Source organism: Phoxinus phoxinus (assembly GCF_949152265.1).
Source record: "Phoxinus phoxinus genome assembly, chromosome: 19".
In the NCBI taxonomy this organism is placed as follows: domain Eukaryota; kingdom Metazoa; phylum Chordata; class Actinopteri; order Cypriniformes; family Leuciscidae; genus Phoxinus; species Phoxinus phoxinus.
The window spans coordinates 2,915,192-2,934,216 of record NC_136894.1 but is presented as its reverse complement, the minus strand read 5'-3'; the positions used below and the strand labels follow the sequence as shown (position 1 = coordinate 2,934,216).

The 19,025-nt window shown below is 38.0% G+C and overlaps 1 protein-coding gene across 2 annotated transcripts in view; it reads left to right on the top strand.

The window, feature by feature from the left end:
* Window positions 1–303: 303 nt before the first annotated feature.
* The window catches only part of ankib1a (ankyrin repeat and IBR domain containing 1a), a 39,664-nt gene continuing 20,942 nt past the window's right edge, over window positions 304–19,025 (top strand). Inside the window, exons 1-3 of one of the 2 annotated variants that reach the window (XM_079590744.1) lie at window positions 304–531; window positions 6,803–7,082; window positions 18,456–18,756. In XM_079590744.1, coding sequence (XP_079446870.1) covers window positions 6,895–7,082; window positions 18,456–18,756 — 489 coding nt within the window. In that variant the 5' untranslated portion in view covers window positions 304–531; window positions 6,803–6,894. The remainder of the gene's footprint in view (window positions 532–6,802; window positions 7,083–18,455; window positions 18,757–19,025) is intronic. The other variant, XM_079590745.1, reaches the window with a different exon arrangement.

Here is a 19,025-nt window from a genome sequence, read left to right as displayed (position 1 = left end):
TGTAAGTCGCTTTGGATAAAAGCGTCTGCTAAATGAATAAATGTAAATATATATATATATATAAAACAAATTATAATGTTTTTATTTATTTATTTACTATTAGATCAGAATAAACTCGCACATTTAATCGTTTTTTTATCGAATTCATTATTTATTTAAATATTTAACTATATTTATTATAATATACGCATTGTATTATTATTATTTTATTTATTATTTTCTGTTTGATTTTGAACTGTGCTCCTCCTGTGCGGTAGGTGGCGGTAAGTCGCTCTTAGACTCGGTCCTTCATCTGCCGTTAACACCGCGAAGGAGGCGCAGATTATTGTCCTATGAAATGAGAGCATGACCAGCAAACACAGCCACGAGCACCACCCCTATGATTATACAGTTCTTTATCATTTCTTTTTACATAATCGCTAACATGATCGAAGGTCTGCTGCCTGATAACAATCTCGATATAAACTTTTGACACGCCGCTTGCTCTGGTCATTTGATGTGTCAACGCTTAATGGATACGTCAGTGATGAGGTACGTGTGTGTGTGTGTGTGTGTGTGTGTGTGTGATTGTTTGTTGATCGCTAATGTCAACTCGCCTGTTGTCGGAATCTCCGCTTGACCAGCTTAGAGTCTAGAAGATTAAAGCTGTGCTTTATCAAACATGTTGGTCGATAGCGATGTGTCAGTCATAGACCGGTAATGATGAACTGATGATGCTGATCAGCTGTCAACACAGCAAATGCATCCTTGGAGAAACTACATCCAGAGTTTCAGATCTTTGCTTTAATCCTCTCCACCACCACTGTAAACATGAACAAATATGCAGTTCACAGAGCTAGTGTGCAGCATTAATCTTCATACATTGGGATGGATTATTATGAAACTCAGGCTTTTGTGTCTGTTGGGATATTGTAAGTAATTGCTTTCTTTTTAAAGCCACAGAGTAATCTATAAACAGTTTATGTATTTAGTTTGTCTCTATGTTTGGGTAACGTAAGTTCCCTTAAAGGGAAGATTATGTCATTATTTACTCGCCCTTCATGCTGGTCTAAACCCGTATGACTTTCTTTCTTCTGAACAACACAAAGGAGATGTTGTTCAGCATGTTATTCGCTTTCATTGAATGAAAAAAAGAAGAAGACTGTAAGTACTATGGACTAGCATTAAATACCTACAAGACTATGGGTTTTCTGTGTAACTAGTCGTTCTGGAAAATCCCACATTTACTGCTATTAAGTTTAAGGTATGTTAGGGTTAGGAGCAGGGGCGGACTGGCCATCTGTGTGATCTGGAGAATCACAGAACGGCCGGTACTCCAGGACGGCCGGCGGGCCGGCCCACCACCCGCCACACACGCAGTCATCACCTGTTTTTTTCCGTTAACGCGGCCGCGGGTAAAAAACGGAAAGAAAAGGGCGGGGCTGAGAAGGCGAGATACATTTTTTTTGCGGAATTTAGATACTGAAGCCGCTAAATGTCGCAAACTAACTGAAATATTTAGCAGCACAGCCAGCAGCAGCACCTCACAGGTAAATATTAGCAGCAGTGAAGAAGTGAGCCAGACAGCTGTGCAGCAACATGCCACCAGTGATGATGAGGACAGAAAGATGAGCTGTTCCACAGGTAGATCCAGGGCAAGTAAGTATGGAACATGAGAGGAGAAACAGAGTTACTTGCTAGGGATGATGTTAGGAAGTGATATTCAGGTTGCTAAATTTTTAATGATTACAGTAGTTAAAACAGCAAAACTTCAACATTTTAGCTGTAAAATGCCACATGCAGTAGCTAATATTAAGAAATATGTTGTGCTTTTACTTTTAAAAATGTTGGTAACGTTACAGTTAATGCTTACAAACTTTGAAGAGTTTGAATACAGAAGTTACATTTGTAATGGTGTATTTTCATTTAGATGTGGTATTATTATTTGTGCAGTAAGATTAATTAGGCTACTGCATAAATTAATAAAGATTATTAAGTAATAAATTATTTTTAAGACAGCATGGAATAGATTGTATAATATGCTGTTATAACAGTATTCATAATCTATTCCATGCTATCTTGGAATAAAACCTGTTTTTTTTTTTTTTTTATCCATTCCATCATTTGTTTATTCAGGTTGAGCTTAGACTAAGAGAAGAGAAAGACACCCACTCCAGCTCAACTTTAAATTACTTTAAGCGCCCCAAGTCAGACAGTCACAGCCTAGAGGTTTTTTATACAGGACTGCAGTGTGTTGAGACCTCCATTTATATGTAGTATTCAAGTTAATCTAGAATAATGTGCTTTTAACACAACATCACAGGGCTATTGCTATAATTTGGATGGTATAGTATCATGAGCCACAATTAAAGTCTTGTGACACTCATGCCAGGCGTTATTGTTGTTGTTGACGAGTTTCCGCGCGCCGATTGCTTTGGGCCGGGCCTAGTCAAAGTCCAGGGCCGTTTTTTAGTCCCAGTCCGTCCCTGGTTAGGAGTGAGATTTTTGTGGGTTAGGCCTAAAGTTAACAGTGTAGCTGCAATGCAAGTATTATAAATGACAATACGCACAATTACTAGTGTGTATACGTACATAATAAGTGTATTTTAATACGTTTATGGAAGGCCATCTAGTATAAGTCATACTGACATTCCTCATTGGGCGTTAAAGGGACAGTTCACTTTGAAATAAACTGTTGGTATGTTTTATCTTACCTGAAGTGCATCCAAGATGTAGGTGTCTGTCTCCGCAGTAGTTTCAATTTTGATATTTTTAGGTCAAACCGTTCTTGTCTGTCAGTCATATAATGCAGGTCTATGGTCACTGTCTCTAATAGCATGCAGAGAAAAGTCCAAATTAAAAAATTCCCCATTGTAAGTGCACATTGATGGCCTAAGACACGAAACAAGTGGTTTGTGTGATAAAACGAACAGTGTTGTTTATATCGTTTTGATCTCTTTTACACAACCACGTCCAAGTCATCTGTTTACTTCCCAAATAAACAGTAATTCTGAGGCACTCAAAAGGAATATAAGTTTAAAAAGCCTTTATTTAAACTTGGCTATCCATTAAAAAACATATGCCAACATGTTTCGGCCTCTTTGGCCTTCTTCAGGGCAAATTCAAAATGGTAGTCCGTAGACTGCATGCTATATATCTGCATGTGGTCACATGACCTAGAAGCACAGGTGCTCATCTGCACATATCATTTGACAGAGAGCAATTACAACAAGTTACTTTAGATAAGACAAGTCACATTTTCACATCAAGATAGTTTAAAATATCAATATAAATGGATACTTAGTCTGCGCAAGCGACGTAAAGCGCCGGAAGGGTGAAGTGATCTCTCTCGCGCGTGTACATCACTCATTGTTTACACCAGAACCTGTGCACAGAACAGAGATTGTAGGTAGGACGGCTAATAGAAATGGTACTAGTTTGCGCTTATACGGGATGTTTAAACCGATGTAAAAAAAATACATTTACATATGCTCGCGCGAACTCATCCGGGAGACCACTTCCGGCGCTCTACGGCGCTTACGCAGACTAAGTAAACAGATGACTTGGACGTGGTTGTGTAAAAGAGATCAAAACGATATAAATACTGTTCGTTTTATCACACAAACCGCTTGTTTCGTGTCTTAGGCCATCAATGTGCAGTTACGATGGGGAATTTTTTAATTTGGACTTTTCTCTGCATGCTTTTGGAGACAGTGCCTATATACCTGCATTATATGACTGACAGACAAGAACGGTTTGACCTAAAAATATCAAAATTGAAACTACTGCGGAGACAAAGACACCTACATCTTGGATGCACTTCAGGTAAGATAAAAACTAAAATTTAATTTTAAAGTGAACTATCCCTTTAATGCTAAAAAGACATTTGTACAGGTTTGGTACTGTCGCTTTAAATGTCAGGTTACTGCATGCTGTTCGAGTCGGCCATGGTTATTAATTAGCCTGGAGTTTCAGACATTGTTAAAAGTGAAAACGGCAGTTGAGGATCATCTTTTAACACAAAGCCTGCATTGTTTGAAAGTAGCCCACTGCCTGTAAAATGAATGCAAATGGAGTTTTACCATTAATGGACACACAGTATGTTTAATGATTGAGCTCTGGTGTGGGGGAAGAAACGCTTCCCTCTCTTTGTGTGCCTGCCAAGTGCTGCTCTTAATTCATCCGTTCTGCATTCTCAGACGTCCCACCTGAAAATGAGCTGAAAAAAGCTTTTATGTGCAAAAAGTGCATTTATAATGTTCTGCAATGTGCTTTGTTTTCTAGTGTAACTCCACAGACGGTTTATGTGAAACAATGTGGAAAAGAACAACAGAGCAGACAGAATGACCTAAAAAGTGTGTTGCGCTCACACTCGCTCATGCCCGATCCGATCCGTGCACCTGCTGCCACTCTCTGCTCACACACACAACCCTCTCAAGTAGATTTATTAGAGCATGATGTGATGCATGCTGGTTGTTTTGCTGATGAAACATTATATCCCTTAGGTCATGCAACCTTCTAAAAAGGTTTGAACGTTTTTTTTTGTGTGTTTAAAAAAAAAAAGAGGCAATGCAGTTTTATTTGATGTACATGTTTAGAAAAAATGTGTAACGATATCAGATAAGGGCACCTGTGCAAGATTGATATTTGCACTATGTGGTCATATGCAAATGAGTGTGTTGTGTGAAGCAGACTGGTTTTGTTTCATTAGGGATTTCCATAAGATAGTTATGAGAGTTGGATAGTGGCTTGTTTATTTTTCCCACAAAAGTACAGTAGCTCTTCACATTAGTTATCTTTAAAGCTTAACAAATACTGGTTTTACTGTTAAATAATATGATTTAGCAAAAATACCTATATGGGGCTGTTCACACTCAAGTTAAAGGACTCCTATGATGCTTTTTTACATGTTCAACTTTCTTTAGTGTGTAATGTTGCTGTTTGAGCATGAAAAATTGTTTAAGTTATTTCTCTATATCAGTGTCACGGACTGAACTCCCTGAAACGCCTCCATTGCAGTCTTGACTCTTGAGTATTTTTCCAGGAACAAACACGTCACAATATTCCTCATTTAAAGGGATACTCCACTTTTTTTGGAAATAGGCTCATTTTACAACCTCCCCAGAGTTAAACAGTTGAGTTTTACCTTTTTCTAATCCATTCAGCCGAACTCCGGGTTTGACGGTACCACTTTTAGCATAGCTTAGCATAGATCATTGATTCTAATGAGTCCAGTAGCATTTCTTTCAAAATGACCAACGAGTTTAAATATTTTTCCTATTTAAAGAAGATTTTAAAAAGATGAGATTTTCCAAGCCTATATGGCTAGGAACTACTCTCATTCCGGCGTAAGAATCAAGGAACTGTGCGGCCGTACCACGGGTGCAGCAGGCGTAATGATATGACGAAGCACTTGCCGTCAACAAACCAACGTGACGACCTGCTTCCACAGAGAGCGTGCCTTGTATGGAGACATTTGTGAGAGACGATTTAGATGACATTTACTTTGGTGCTGATCCCGAACCGTATTTATTTGGAAACCTAATTTGCCGCCTAAAAACTACACAAACTTAGTCCCGGTCATGTTGGAAGTTACCAAGCTGGGGACTATTTTCAGGTGCTTCGTCATATCATTACGCCTGCTGCACCCGTGGTACGGCAAACACACTGGAATCTGATCCAGCCGACCAATCAGAGCACAGTGTGCTTTTCAGTAGGAGGGGTTTCATAGAGACAAGAACTAAACAGAGCGCTACTGACAGAGTGGGAAGAGAGAAGCCACAACAATGGAGAATGGGGAAAATAATGTTTTTTTTGAACAGACCCAAAAAACAAATTCAAGACATTTGCATGTTTTTTTTCCTATACCACTTAACAGCAAACTCCGATTTCATTGATCAACTCGGGCACTCAGTCACCCATCAAGAAAAGTTCAAGGATTCAGTTCAGAGTTCAGAAAGATCCTTTCTTCGATTCAAACAGTAATATTATCTCAACCAATAATATGATTGTCCGGGGTTATCTGTAAGGCTGACCATTGATGGACAAGGAAAGTGTAGGATTTTCCTTTTTTTGCAAGATCTTGCATTTCCAGGCAAATGGGATGAATGTGTTCATAATAAATGTATTATTTATAATTTATTATTATTTTTCAATTTAAGTGCATCCATTAAAAATAAAAGACCTAACTATTGTTTTCATTTTGCAAATAGAAATGACCAGACTGTATAGATGTCGATTTGGACTTGCATAAGACCTACCCATGTATATTTTTTATTAAAAAAATATATTGAACTTTTAAAAAGCTTTCTCCTGGGAAAATATTTGAATGATCAAATTGAAAGATTTGATATAACTTATTATTTGTATTATTTATTGTTGTTTATCATTTATTTCTATATATTTGTTTGTAGAGATAATATTGTTAAATGATTGTATACTATTAATTTAAATATTATTGTTTTTATGAGTATTTTAAATGTTATTACTATTGAGTTTGCCTTAAATATAGGCCTAGGCTCTGATGCTGATATGGCTTTAAATGATAAATAAATAAATATATTTTACATTTCCATTTGGATGCTTCTGGTGCAGAAATTTTGCACTTTAGCTTTAAGACTTTAAAAAAAAGGTGAAGGGAATGGACTTAGTAGTGGGCGTAGAGATAATGCCGCACATTCAGAGCAAAACCTGATTGTCTGGTCTCATATTTTTAAATAGAGAATGGCGCTGTTGATTTTACACATTGATTTTACATCCCATGATGCACACCACGAATAACAGATTGTAGGCAATAACTGTGACCATGTTGGTGTGTTTACAGGACTTGCGGTATGCGGCCCGTCCACTCTCACGCTGGCTGAGTGCTGAAGACTGCATGTGGGCCGCTCTGCGGGTCCCAGTCCAGCTCCCGCCATGGGAAACACCGCCACCAAGTTTCGTAAAGCACTTATCAGTGGAGATGAAGGCCTGGCTTGTCAGCTCTATGACAGCAACCCCCAATTTAAAGAGTCTCTGGAGCCCAACGCATCTTATGGGGAGCCCTATCAACACAACACACCCCTGCTCTACGCCTCACGCCACGCCATGACGCGCCTCATCAGGTTAGAGCTTCAAATCAATGGGCACCCAAATACAAGCATTAGCATCCATGGGCGAGTTGTAATTGTTCACCTTAAAGGGTAACTAAACCCTGAAACAACTTTTTTTAGTTAATGATCTGTAAGACTGGGGCTTTATTAATGCTGTTCATTGATTTGAGTAAATGTTTTGACATTTGGGTGTAAAGTGTTTTAATTCTACAATATATGGTGTAAAAAACGTCTGAGTGCTGCCCTCTTCAGGTTGAACGGTGGTTACTGCAGTTGAATTTTCCTATTGGAAGTTGTGGTGACATATGATGGCTCTGCCAACGGCTCACAGGTTCTTTGCTTTGTAAGAATATTCGTGTCACTAATATTTATAAACATTTTAAACTCTCTAAAATGACTGAATATAGAGCTGGTAAGTCCCGCCCCTCCGTAAAACCCCGCTGGACCTCAAAGTTGAAAAAGCGTCAATGCAAGTGAATGGGAGAAAATAATTATTTTCTGGTCCCGTTTGAATTGTGCCATGAATGTGAACATATGTTGTCTGTGAATTTTTTATATAATCTTTCGTGTGAAGAATGCTACAATTTAGCGGGTAGAAGTTTGATACGGGTAGACTTTGTGTGAGAGCACTTTGTGGACTACAACTCTTCGCTGCTTTCGGCGCGTTTGAAACGTCAACACCACTAGCTCACGGCTCTAGCTCACGGATCCCGCTAGACATGGCTGTGTCTTTGGTGCACTTCACCGCCTTCTTTCAGGGAGAGGACAAAATCGTTGAGGTTGGCGAAAACCACGGGTAACTCAACTTTATGGGGTGACGTCACATAGGCGACATGTAGTCTTTCTCGTTATGTCTTTTCCACAACTGCTAGCCGACGAATCATACCATATACTGTCAAACTTGTAACATGAAAGATTATATAAAAAATTCACAGACAACATATGTTCACATTCATGGCACAATTCAAACGGGACCAGAAAATAATTATTTTCTCCCATTCACTTGCATTGACGCTTTTTCAACTTTGAGGTCCAGCGGGGTTTTACGGAGGGGGCGGGACTTACCAGCTCTATAAGACTGGAATTGACCCTTCGCAGGGAGCTTGATTGACAGGTGATCTGACCAATCATACTTCGCCATCCGCCATTTTGTCCGACAAAGCAGTCAGGAGAGTTAGTAGATTAACACGGGAGGATTTGAATTGAGAAGCGGAGTGTACCAGTGGCGACTGCTGGTCTTTCAAAGAGGGGAAGCTCATTTTCGGCCTACATCATAAAAATGGTCCAAAACTTCCATCAAAATATGTGTATCGTGATTGTCAAAACATTAGGTATTTAAACAGAATTTTATTACGTTTAGTAAAAACATGTTACAATGTTTACATGGTACAATGACTGTAGGCTACTGGTTTTATTATTGCTTGACACACGATTTCATTTCAATTTAATTTAATTCTTTTGATTTGATTCGGATCTTGATTCAATATCGATTCATTTGGATAAATATTAGGTAGCCTAACTTACATTAAAAAATTTTTTCAAGAAAAAAAAACTCATCTAATGCTGTAAACATACAGAGAGCCCTGGGTTAAATAACAACTCAAATTAAATATAATACAAATATAATATAAATATGTCATACAGTGCACATATTTAGCAAAATACTCCTCTCTGTAGCTAATTTTTCTAGCCAACTAACGTGCAATGGTTATTAAATGGCTTTCTTGATCCTGAGGTAACGTAACTTTACGTTAAAACTAAACGTTGTGACATTTTTCTCCAGCTGTGTTATTGACCTCTTTCCGCGTTGAAAAACACTGATTGCTCGATATTAAGTATGAGGCATATACATTTTGGTAAGTTGTACTGGATCTTTCAACATGCTGATTCGTGTTTATTTATTATTTACTAGTTGTAAAGAGTGAGAGATGATCTGTCACGTCACATTTACAAGTGCTAAAGCGATATTTATTGTTTGAATTTCGTAATACAATTTACAGAATCGGAGAGCTGAGAATTTGCTTATCAAAAGTAACCTTCTCTTTGTTGTCTGTCAGTGTCCTCTTTGCTTCGAGATTTTTCCCTGCGTGAGAAAAGCGTTTTTCAGTTTACTTTTCACTGAGCTCGAATAGCTTCAGCTATTGACAGAAATTCTGTCAATCAAAAGGAGACGACAGACCCTCCAATCACCACGCAGACGCTCGGAGTCCGGGCCCGCCCACTCCTCCATTCCCCCCAGAGACGCTGAGCGTCCGTGGGCGGGACATAATCGCAGCATTTATCCAATGACCGTCTAGTTTCGGAGCACTGAAAAAAACTGTTCAAAGCAGCCCCATTGAAGTCAATGGACGCTCGGCTTCAACAGAAAAATGCACTGTGACGCTGCGGGAATTAATGAGAAGGAAATCGAGTCAGCTGACCAGCTGCTGATTCTGATCGAACTCGTCTTCGAGATGAACGTGTTCTAAAGCATTTTTAGTCAATAAAATGTTAACAAAATAGTACATATATTTGACCATTAATTGTTGACATTATAGGGAAAGCCGAGCTTCCCTTGCAGTCTTAAAGAAATTGCCACTGGAGTGTACTGACGCCTTTCCGCAGTTAACTATATTCTTTCTGATGTTTATTTGATGCTATAAATGAACTAGAAGGAAGAGATGATCGGTTCACGAGCAGCTTTAACTGATGCTCTACAGCGATCTGTCGCGACACACTAAAGAGCCATAAAACGGTATTTATTGTTTAAATTTCTTCTAAAAAATTACCAAATTTGAAAGGTGAGACTTTGTTTAATATTTTTAATATCAAAAGTAACCGAAAAGTAAGCTGGTCTGTGTCTGCCGGCGTGTTGTCTCCTCTCTGCTCCGCGATGTGTTTTTCACTGCATGAGAACATGGTGTGGCGTGAGTGCGGCGTAGCTTGTCAGACATAGCGACAGTAACTAAGGGGGGCGGGTCTTTTCGAACGGTCAATTGTAAACGATAACACCATTTTTTTTTTTTTTTTTTTTTTCGCTAGGGGTCGCTAACCTCTTAAAATAACAAAGCCGTAGATTGATGATGCAGTGATGAGCGGAATTATGGAACTTGTCGCCATGCCAATTGATCTACCGTATTTTCCGGACTATAAATCACACTTTTTTTCCATAGTTTGTCTGGTCCTGTGACTTAGTCAGGTGCGACTTGTATATCAAAATTAATTCATACTGACTGAGATGAACCAAGGGAAAACATTATCGTCTACAGCCGCGAGAGGGCGCTCTAGTTAGCGGAGTTGTTCAGAAGCGACACCGAGGAAGAATTCAATAGATTCAGTGTTGTGGAGTGAGATCGGGAGCTTGGTGATCTTGCTGACCGGTAACTTGTTGGACTCGCTGGCTAATGTTAATTTAGCCTATTCAGCCTCCCAGGTAGATGTTCTTTATGTTATTGTGTCGCTGAATAACTGTTAATGTGTTACGCTAACATACCGGACACCTATTCAGCCTGTTGTTCTGTGTGCTGTTGTGGAGCTGAATAACTTGCCTTTCCAGATTAAATGTCTGTTCTTGGTCTTGGATTTTGTGAAATAAATTTCTAAATAAATGCGATTTATAGTCCAGTGCGATTTATATGTTTTTTTCCTCTTCATGACGCATTTTTTGACTGATGCGACTTATAATCCGGAAAATACGGTAATAAAGTTTACGGATGAGTGAAAACATTCATGTTTTTTTTTAACATGTGGTATAAAGCTGTGTGCGATTGCTAATGAGAGACAGATATCAGCGCCACACACGATACGATATAAAGGAATGAGATCAATTCTACCGAACTACACGCAAGTGCTGTATTAATACTCACAGGACAGTTTATTTGACGAATGAAACTTGTGAGGTAACGCAGCGCGGCTTCACTCGCTCTACACTATCACACTAAACTGCATTTGAGTGTTGAAAGTTATAATGTTATTCTGTGTGTTAGTTTGTCTGTATGAGACTAGCAGTAAGCTAGATCAACATTAGAATAACATACTGATCAAATTCTAACATTTCATCATGTTGAGCTATATAACATTGATTCGTTTTATGTACCGTACATTTGCTCACCTGTCTAATAAAGTAAATGCAAGAGCGCGTCCCTGTCAAGTCCAAGTTAGTCGCGGACACGGAGTTCACAGCATCTCGAAAACGCCTCGCCGATATTGATCCTCGTTTTAGTTTTCCTTTTGTCCCAAAGTCTGCTTGCCATGATCCATAATGTTTGAACGAAACAACAACAGCGTGAGCGCGCCGCTAGACGTAACGCAGTTGTCCACGTCTGTCGCCATGGTTACTATGCCAGTACGAGCGGAAACCAGGGATAACGCGGATATTACGTCATTGACGGTTGACAAGTGAACAGGGACGGCCCTTTTAAAATTGTGAATTTCTCTGAATTTATAAATTCCTGGAAACATTTAGGATAATGTAAGTACACAATTAAAAAAAAAAAAAAAAACACTGTGCAAGTGTTTTTTTGGGGGATATTTTGATACAGAATTCTTACATATTGTACCTTTTAATGTCATAGGGAAACCCAAACAGTATGTCTACTTTAACAGCACAGCAGGGTTTGTAGGGTTGTTGCTTCAGTGAGAACAAAAAACTGAATAACATTCCCATGTTGGCCCCGAACAGACAAGACCCAAAGCAAATATGCATGGAATGGGAAGCTTATGTAGAGCCTGTGGTGTTTTTGTGCAATGCAAGGTTATTTTTGCATGGTTGTTGAGTTCCAGTGCTTGGTATTTGAGTCAAGACCACTTGGAGCCATGAGGCCAACTCTTACTTGTGTAAGTGTAGTAGTTAATGCACCCTTCTGAGAAAATGGTTGGTAATTACCAGTCTGAACAGCTGGCCACTCGCTCTCCCTCCTTTTTCCTTGTCACTTTCCTCTCTTTATTTTACAGCACTTTGAAACACAATACCTCAATAATTTCAGAGCCTGATTTCAATTAACAGACCTTTTTTAAAAAAACAAATAGTTTTAGGTTTAGTTAACAATAATAGTGGGCATAACTGTACCTTTGAAACACTGTAGGGTCGCTAGCCCAAATTCTGGCCTACGTACGTAGACTGAAAAAGAGCAACTGATACACATGTAAAGTGACAAACAACAGTAGGGGTGTGCCATATCATACCGTCCACGATAATACCGGTATACATTTTTACATGATAAAAAACTGTCATATTGCGATATCAATGATATAGTGACGCAATGACGTATGGCGCATTTACGTTCCCTAGCGCGCACAACAACAACACCTGTCTGACCCAGGGAATGCAAAATTGTGTAATAATTCCGGTCTTGGTAAGTGTACTCGTAAACACAGTCGGTTATGTATAAAACGCATGTGACAGTGTGACAGACAGTATATTGAAAACAGTAATGGATCCGTGCACTAGCAGTAAAAGTGACAGCAGCCATACGTGTCTGTCATTAATGTTGTCGTCAAAACAACAAAAGATAGCTTTAATTGTAATGAATGAGAATTAATAGCCTATGTATTTAATTTAGTCAGGAATCAGCGATAAAATACTTTAAGTGTTATTTTACATTTTATTATTTTTATTCTGTGTCTGTAGTATTTCTGAATACTAGTTAGACCTACCCAAAAACTTTTTTTCTTTATTTGTATCTTTATTATTTTGTATAAATTTTTGCTTCTTTTTTAAATTTAATTCAAAGATTGAAATCAAGCTTCCTTCTGTTGTGTAAACTCTTAACAACAAAATTATCCCATTGAAAAAACGCAATCAGTGAGCAAACATTTAGGTGAAATAAACGTAATAAAAAAAATTAAAAAAGTATATCGTCATAAATATCAAAGATCGCTTGGCATTCTCCACAAACTGTTGGATGGTAAACACTGGAAATATGGCAGTCAATATATATATATATAGGCACTGATTAGTATTTCAGCTCGTCCTAATGTATTCAGTACTGATATTTTTTTCAAAGACACAACTCACAAAAGCAAGCAGTTTGTAAAGTTTTGCTTGTGAATATCTAGTTTACTTGCTGTAGACTATGGTCCAGATTTACTAACAGCTTGCTCCAGCACAAACCCTCTTACTTTTGGCATTAGAAAAATACTGTCAGGATTTACTAAAGACACGCAGTGAAAAATTAGCGCTGAAAAGGTGTGAACACTGTTATTTTTGAAGCTGAACTTATTGCATTTGGAGGAGTTTCCCTTTCAGGCGCAAAATTTATGGGAGGAGAGTATTTATATGAATGATGCAAGGTGATTTACTAAGGTTTGCGCTAGTTAATTGACCGTTCGCAAAGACCCGCCCCCCCTTAGTTACTGTCGCTATGTCCGACATGCTACGCCGCTATCACGCCACACCATGTTCTCACGCAGTGAAAAATACATCGCGGAGCAGAGGAGACTGACAACACACCGACAGACACAGACCAGCTTACTTTCGGTTACTTTTGATATTAAACATATTAAACAGTCTCACCTTTCAAATTTGGTCATTTTTTAAAAGAAATTTAAACAATAAATACCGTTTTGTGGCTCTTTAATGTGTCGTGACAGATCGCTGTGTCGCCTCAGTTAAAGCTGCTCGTGAACCGATCATCTCTTCCTTCTAGTTCATTTATAGTATCAAATAAACATGAATGAACATCAGAAGGAAAGTTGTTTTAAACCGCAGAAAGGCGTCAGTACACTCCGCTTCTCAAGCTCAAATCCTCCCATGTTAATCTACTAACTCTCCTGACTGCTTTGTCAGACAAAATGGTGGATGGCGAAGTATGATTGGTCAGATCACCATCAAGTTCCCTGCGAAGGGTCAATTCACTGGTAGTTGCGCCATTATTTACCGCCCCCCAAAAAAGCACGTCTTAAACCAGATGCTAATTTGCGCTGGTCTTGGTAGATTGTGTTGATCATTATAGAAATGTTCTGGGTTTGTCTGTTCTTTCATTTTCGTGTCGTCCGTAGATCACGTCCACTCCCATCTTTGCTTTTTTGGAATTGCGCTCACGCCCCGTTTTAGTAAATCTGGCCCTTTATATGTTTTAAAGATTTGATGTCATTAACCTGGCAAACTTTGTCTAATCTTGTTATCATTTCTTTCTCAAAAGTACTAGCTGCATAAATAGATACTTTATAAACACGATTTCCAGGCGGACTATTCCTCAAAGTTTCTTAAAGGGATAGTTCACTCAAAAATACCCTCATGTCGCTCCAAACCCGCAAGACTTTGGTTCATCTTCAGAACACAAATAAATATCTTTTTGATGAAATCTGAGAGCTTTCTGTTGGACAAAACTTTGGACTAAACCGCTCAATTCATATGGATTAGTTTTACGATCTCTTTATGAATTTTTGAAGCATCAAAGTGGTAGTTGCGTAGCTGTCAATGGAGGGACAGAAAGCTCTCTGATTTCACCAAAAAGATGTTCATTTGTGTTCTGAAGATGAACAAAGGTTAAGAACGACAAGAAATTAATGACAGAAATTGTATTTTATTTTTGTGTGAACTCCCTTTTAAAGTCAGCCAACCAAATTAGAGCTAAAAAACGTCTGTCATTCTTCTTTGTGTCCTTTGTTTGACCGTTTGGGAACAAAGATGTTGACTAAACTACAAACACCACAGTGAGAACCACCTCCCTCACTAGAACGGCCAGTTTGAAGTGGTTAAATATGTAAATCCTTATAGCCGACTTCAGTATATCCTGTAACTGGAATTCTGATTCACTTTTTGGCTGCTTCTGATCCTTGTAAAAAACAGCCTGCCAGTCTAGACTACACCCAAAAATGCTGAGGCGAAATATGTGTAGCTCTGGTATTTGGCCTAATGTAGCATGTATTTATTTATTTAATTGTTTATTTAAAAGGGACAATGCGTATTAACCCGTTTAATCCCAAATTTTTTCTTGCAATTTGAATACATGCATTTTACTCCTTAGACCTCCCTAACACACAAACTTTATGCCCTTATTGATTTTATGTTGGTTAAGTTAGTGAAATATTAGGTTTTATACTTGGTCACAATAGTGACCGGTGGGAAACAACATAGTCAGAATTCATACAAATTCTTCAATTAGGCCTATTTACGCAACACATTCCAAGACATCCATAACCTCGCTTTGTCATTTCACGAAGGAGGTTTAGTGAGATGAAAAGGTTGTCATGGACAGAGTTACACCCTGGATGAACTTCCGCTTGTTCGGCTAGACCTCTATGGGCTAGAGTAGACCAAAGACTACACTTGGGCCCTGCCTATAGGCCAGTTTCAGGGAGATGTGTGTGCACTCATTCAGTGCACTAAAGATGGGCTGTACGTTGTAGAAAGGGTTGTTTGTGGTGATGTGTGGCGCACACCAATTGGTTCTCATGAACATCTGCCTCATCCTCCAGATGTTTCACCTCTGCATCTTCATTCAATAATCTATCTGGCAAATAGGCCGTTTCACCCTGGTACTCCCTATCTGATCCATCACTATCAATCACTTTTAAATGCCTCTGTTTGCTGCACACAGCACTTGGGGGGGTCACGTACGTCTAGAAGGTCCAACACATCTGATAGTTTTAAACTGTATAATAATAAAAAATTGATAACTAGGATTAACAGCCAAAACCTGTGTTTTCAACTGAAACACTGTGTTATACTACCGGTCACAATTGTGACCGTTAACAAATTTACGTGTCTTACGAGCAAAACATATATGCAGGAGTATAATTCTAAAAATATATCAGTAGTAGACCCTTTAAAGAATATATGTACAAAATTTGATAGTTCTATCTGTTAATTAAGGTGTTTTATATACTACTTTTTGTAGTAGTGTGAGGAAGACATCTTCTTCTAGATGTGCAAGCAGGAAATAAACTGATCTAGTCATGTGACCTTTCACACCAGTCACATGACATTTATAAATTTTAATCAAAACAATCTATTTTTTCTTTTAAAAGTTGAATTTCTTGCCCAAAGCCAATAACAACACTTTTAGAGCTTCCAGAAATAAGAAAAAATATGCGGTCACAATTGTGACCGGTGGGATTAAACGGGTTAATGAACATCTTAGCTTTTCAGCAATGTAAATATGCCAGTGTTAGTCCCAAGGCTATTTTACATCTGCAGTCCCCCGTCAGGTCAGTACCAAGTAACACAGCTAAACATGGAAATTAAATACGATACAACACAATTTAAAAGACGCCACAATTTTCAACAACATATTATGAGAGAGTCCACAGTTAGCAGACAGGGCATCTAATACGGAGGACACACACATATACACATATACAGTAAAGTGCTATTCTATAGCGACAAAGTCGCTTGTAGTGTGAACGTAGCTTTATATATAGCACAGGCATATTTGAACTTTAGATTTTTTTTTTAAATTTTCTAGAAAATGTAATGTATACCCTTTGTGTGGTCTTGTGTTTATTATGATCACACTTTATAGCCAGTGTACAGCAGAACAAAACACAAGATATCTGTCCCATGCTTGTCTAGACATTATCCTTGAATGTTGGTGTCATTGCTGATGAACCGCTTGGCTTTGCATTTGTCATTATTGTAATAAGGCTCTATTGTTACATCTCGCGGGATCTAACAGGTGCATTGTTAACAGGTGTCCGTGGCAATTTCCTAGAAGTCCAACCGGTCTTTCTGGCCTGTCGGGTGCAGTTGGGTCAGGAGAATGCTGGGAGTTAAAGCTGTTGTTTTCAGTTGCATCAACTAATAAACTCCCAGTGCTAGATTCACATCACAGACTTCCCAGAACAGCTCGCTGAGTCATTTCCACTGAAAGGCATTAGAGTCTGCTGAATGCATTCACTAATTTCACTCTTAAATCTTACAAGGATGTAAGTTTGCTAAGTCCTTTGTAGGGCGCATTATCACTTACTTTTAAAGCTCCCACAATTAATCGGCTGAAAATGATATTAGTCTTTCTAATTCCCTCCAGGCTGGGAGACCCTGAGGACTCCAGCTGCATTGAAAAGTGTCATGACATTTTCATTGATTATGTGGTTATGATCTTTCTGATGCGCGCTCATGTTATTATGAGATGCATGCACTAGCGCTCCTGTATTTCTTCAAGCAATAATTCTGGGAGGGTGGCAAAAGACAAAGGTTGTCTTTAAATTATACCTGTATCTGTGTTTTATAGAGGCTTATACAATTGATATACCTGAGAGTACCTTATTGGTCAATACAGCATGCCATAATTTACAAAATATTAACAGTTTTGTTTAATAGGCTAACTCCTGTTCACCATAACATGGCACCCTTGAGGCTTTAATCATGCAAAATCAATGAATATTGGTAATAGGTTATTCACAGTGATATGTTTTATTAATATTTTGAATTAGCTTGTATTTTTATATATTTAGTTTTCATGTTAATTTTAGTTTAGCCTATTTTTTTGTAGTTTCCTTATGTGCTTTTGTCATTTTAATACTTTTTTGTTTTGTTTTAAGTATTGCTATTTGGGTTAAATTTAGTTTTAGTTTTATTTATTTCCAGTTAATAATTTTAAAGCTTCAACTTTAAACTTATTTCAGTTTATTGCCTAAGAAATATTTCTAATTTTAAGTTTTTCAACTTTATTTTATTTAATCTTTTTTCCAACTAACAGAAATGTTTTTAATAGGTTTAGTTTTAGTTAACGTTAGTAATAACCCTGGTATGATATATTCATATTTTTCATATATATTTAGTATTTTCGCTACAAACCAGCATGTTTGATTACGATAATAAATTAATATGATGACAAATATCAGTTTACAATATCAAACAACAAACACACATTTGTTTTTGTTTTTTGTTTGTTTGCTGTTGATGTTTTTTTTTCTGAGTCCGTATTTACTTTAAAAATAAGGTGCAAATTACTTATAATAAATCACAGATTTTAATAAAAGACAAATAAAAATATATTCTGGAAATATATATATTTTTTTTAAATTGAGTTTTCCAGGAAAGGAGATTTAATAAAATCTTAAAAATCATGGAAATTTCTATCATTTCTATGCATTTTTATAGTTATGATAATCTAATTTCAGCAGATAGATATAAAATGTAATATAGAAATATATTGCTAAATATAATAGCAATAAGTCATAGTTAATCATGCCTGATTTTTAAGTGATTTGTTCTTTTGAGTCTGTTATTTTCAAAGAATCAGATGAAGCTGTTTACAGATCAGTCTAAATGATTCATTAAATAATCAGCCTAAATAATTATTGTGCACAAAATGAATACGCACAAAGACTACCTTATTAATCTTCAGTATTTTTGCATTTTGATTCATAGCATCTACTGTTTATTTTGCTGTTGTAATTTGTATTCTTAATGACAGTTTGTACTTACTCTAGTTCCCTTCCTTTGCTCCTATCCTGCAGGTCTTTCCTTTTCTCCAAAGATGGAAACCCCAACAAGTGCAACGTTCACAATGAGACGGCGCTGCACCTGCTGTGTATGGGCCCGCAGATCCTGCTGTGTGAAGGAGCGCTTCAGCCGCGGATCAGCCGCCCGCAGGAGGACCAGCAGAACCGGGCCGAGTGCCTCCAGATGATCCTGCAGTGGACCGGAGCTAAGCTGGACAAGGGCGAGTATGAGAGAGCCAACGTCAACGCCGCCGACAACAGAAAGAGCACCTGCCTGCACTACGCAGCGGCCGCTGGCATGAAGAACTGTGTCGAGGTAATCAGATTTGTACTTATGTAGTTTAGGCCTTGAAATTGTGCATGTATTATGTGGTGTATTTTCACTCTTAAAGGGATAGTTCACCCAAAAATGACTCGCCCTCATGTCGTTTCAAATCCATAAAACTATCGTTCATCTATTTTTTTATAAAATCTAAGAGTTTTCTGTCCCTCCATTAACCGCTACTTAACCACTTTGATCCTTAATAAAAAAAGTTTATAAAGAGATCATGAAACTAATCCTTATGAATTGAGCGGTTCGAGACT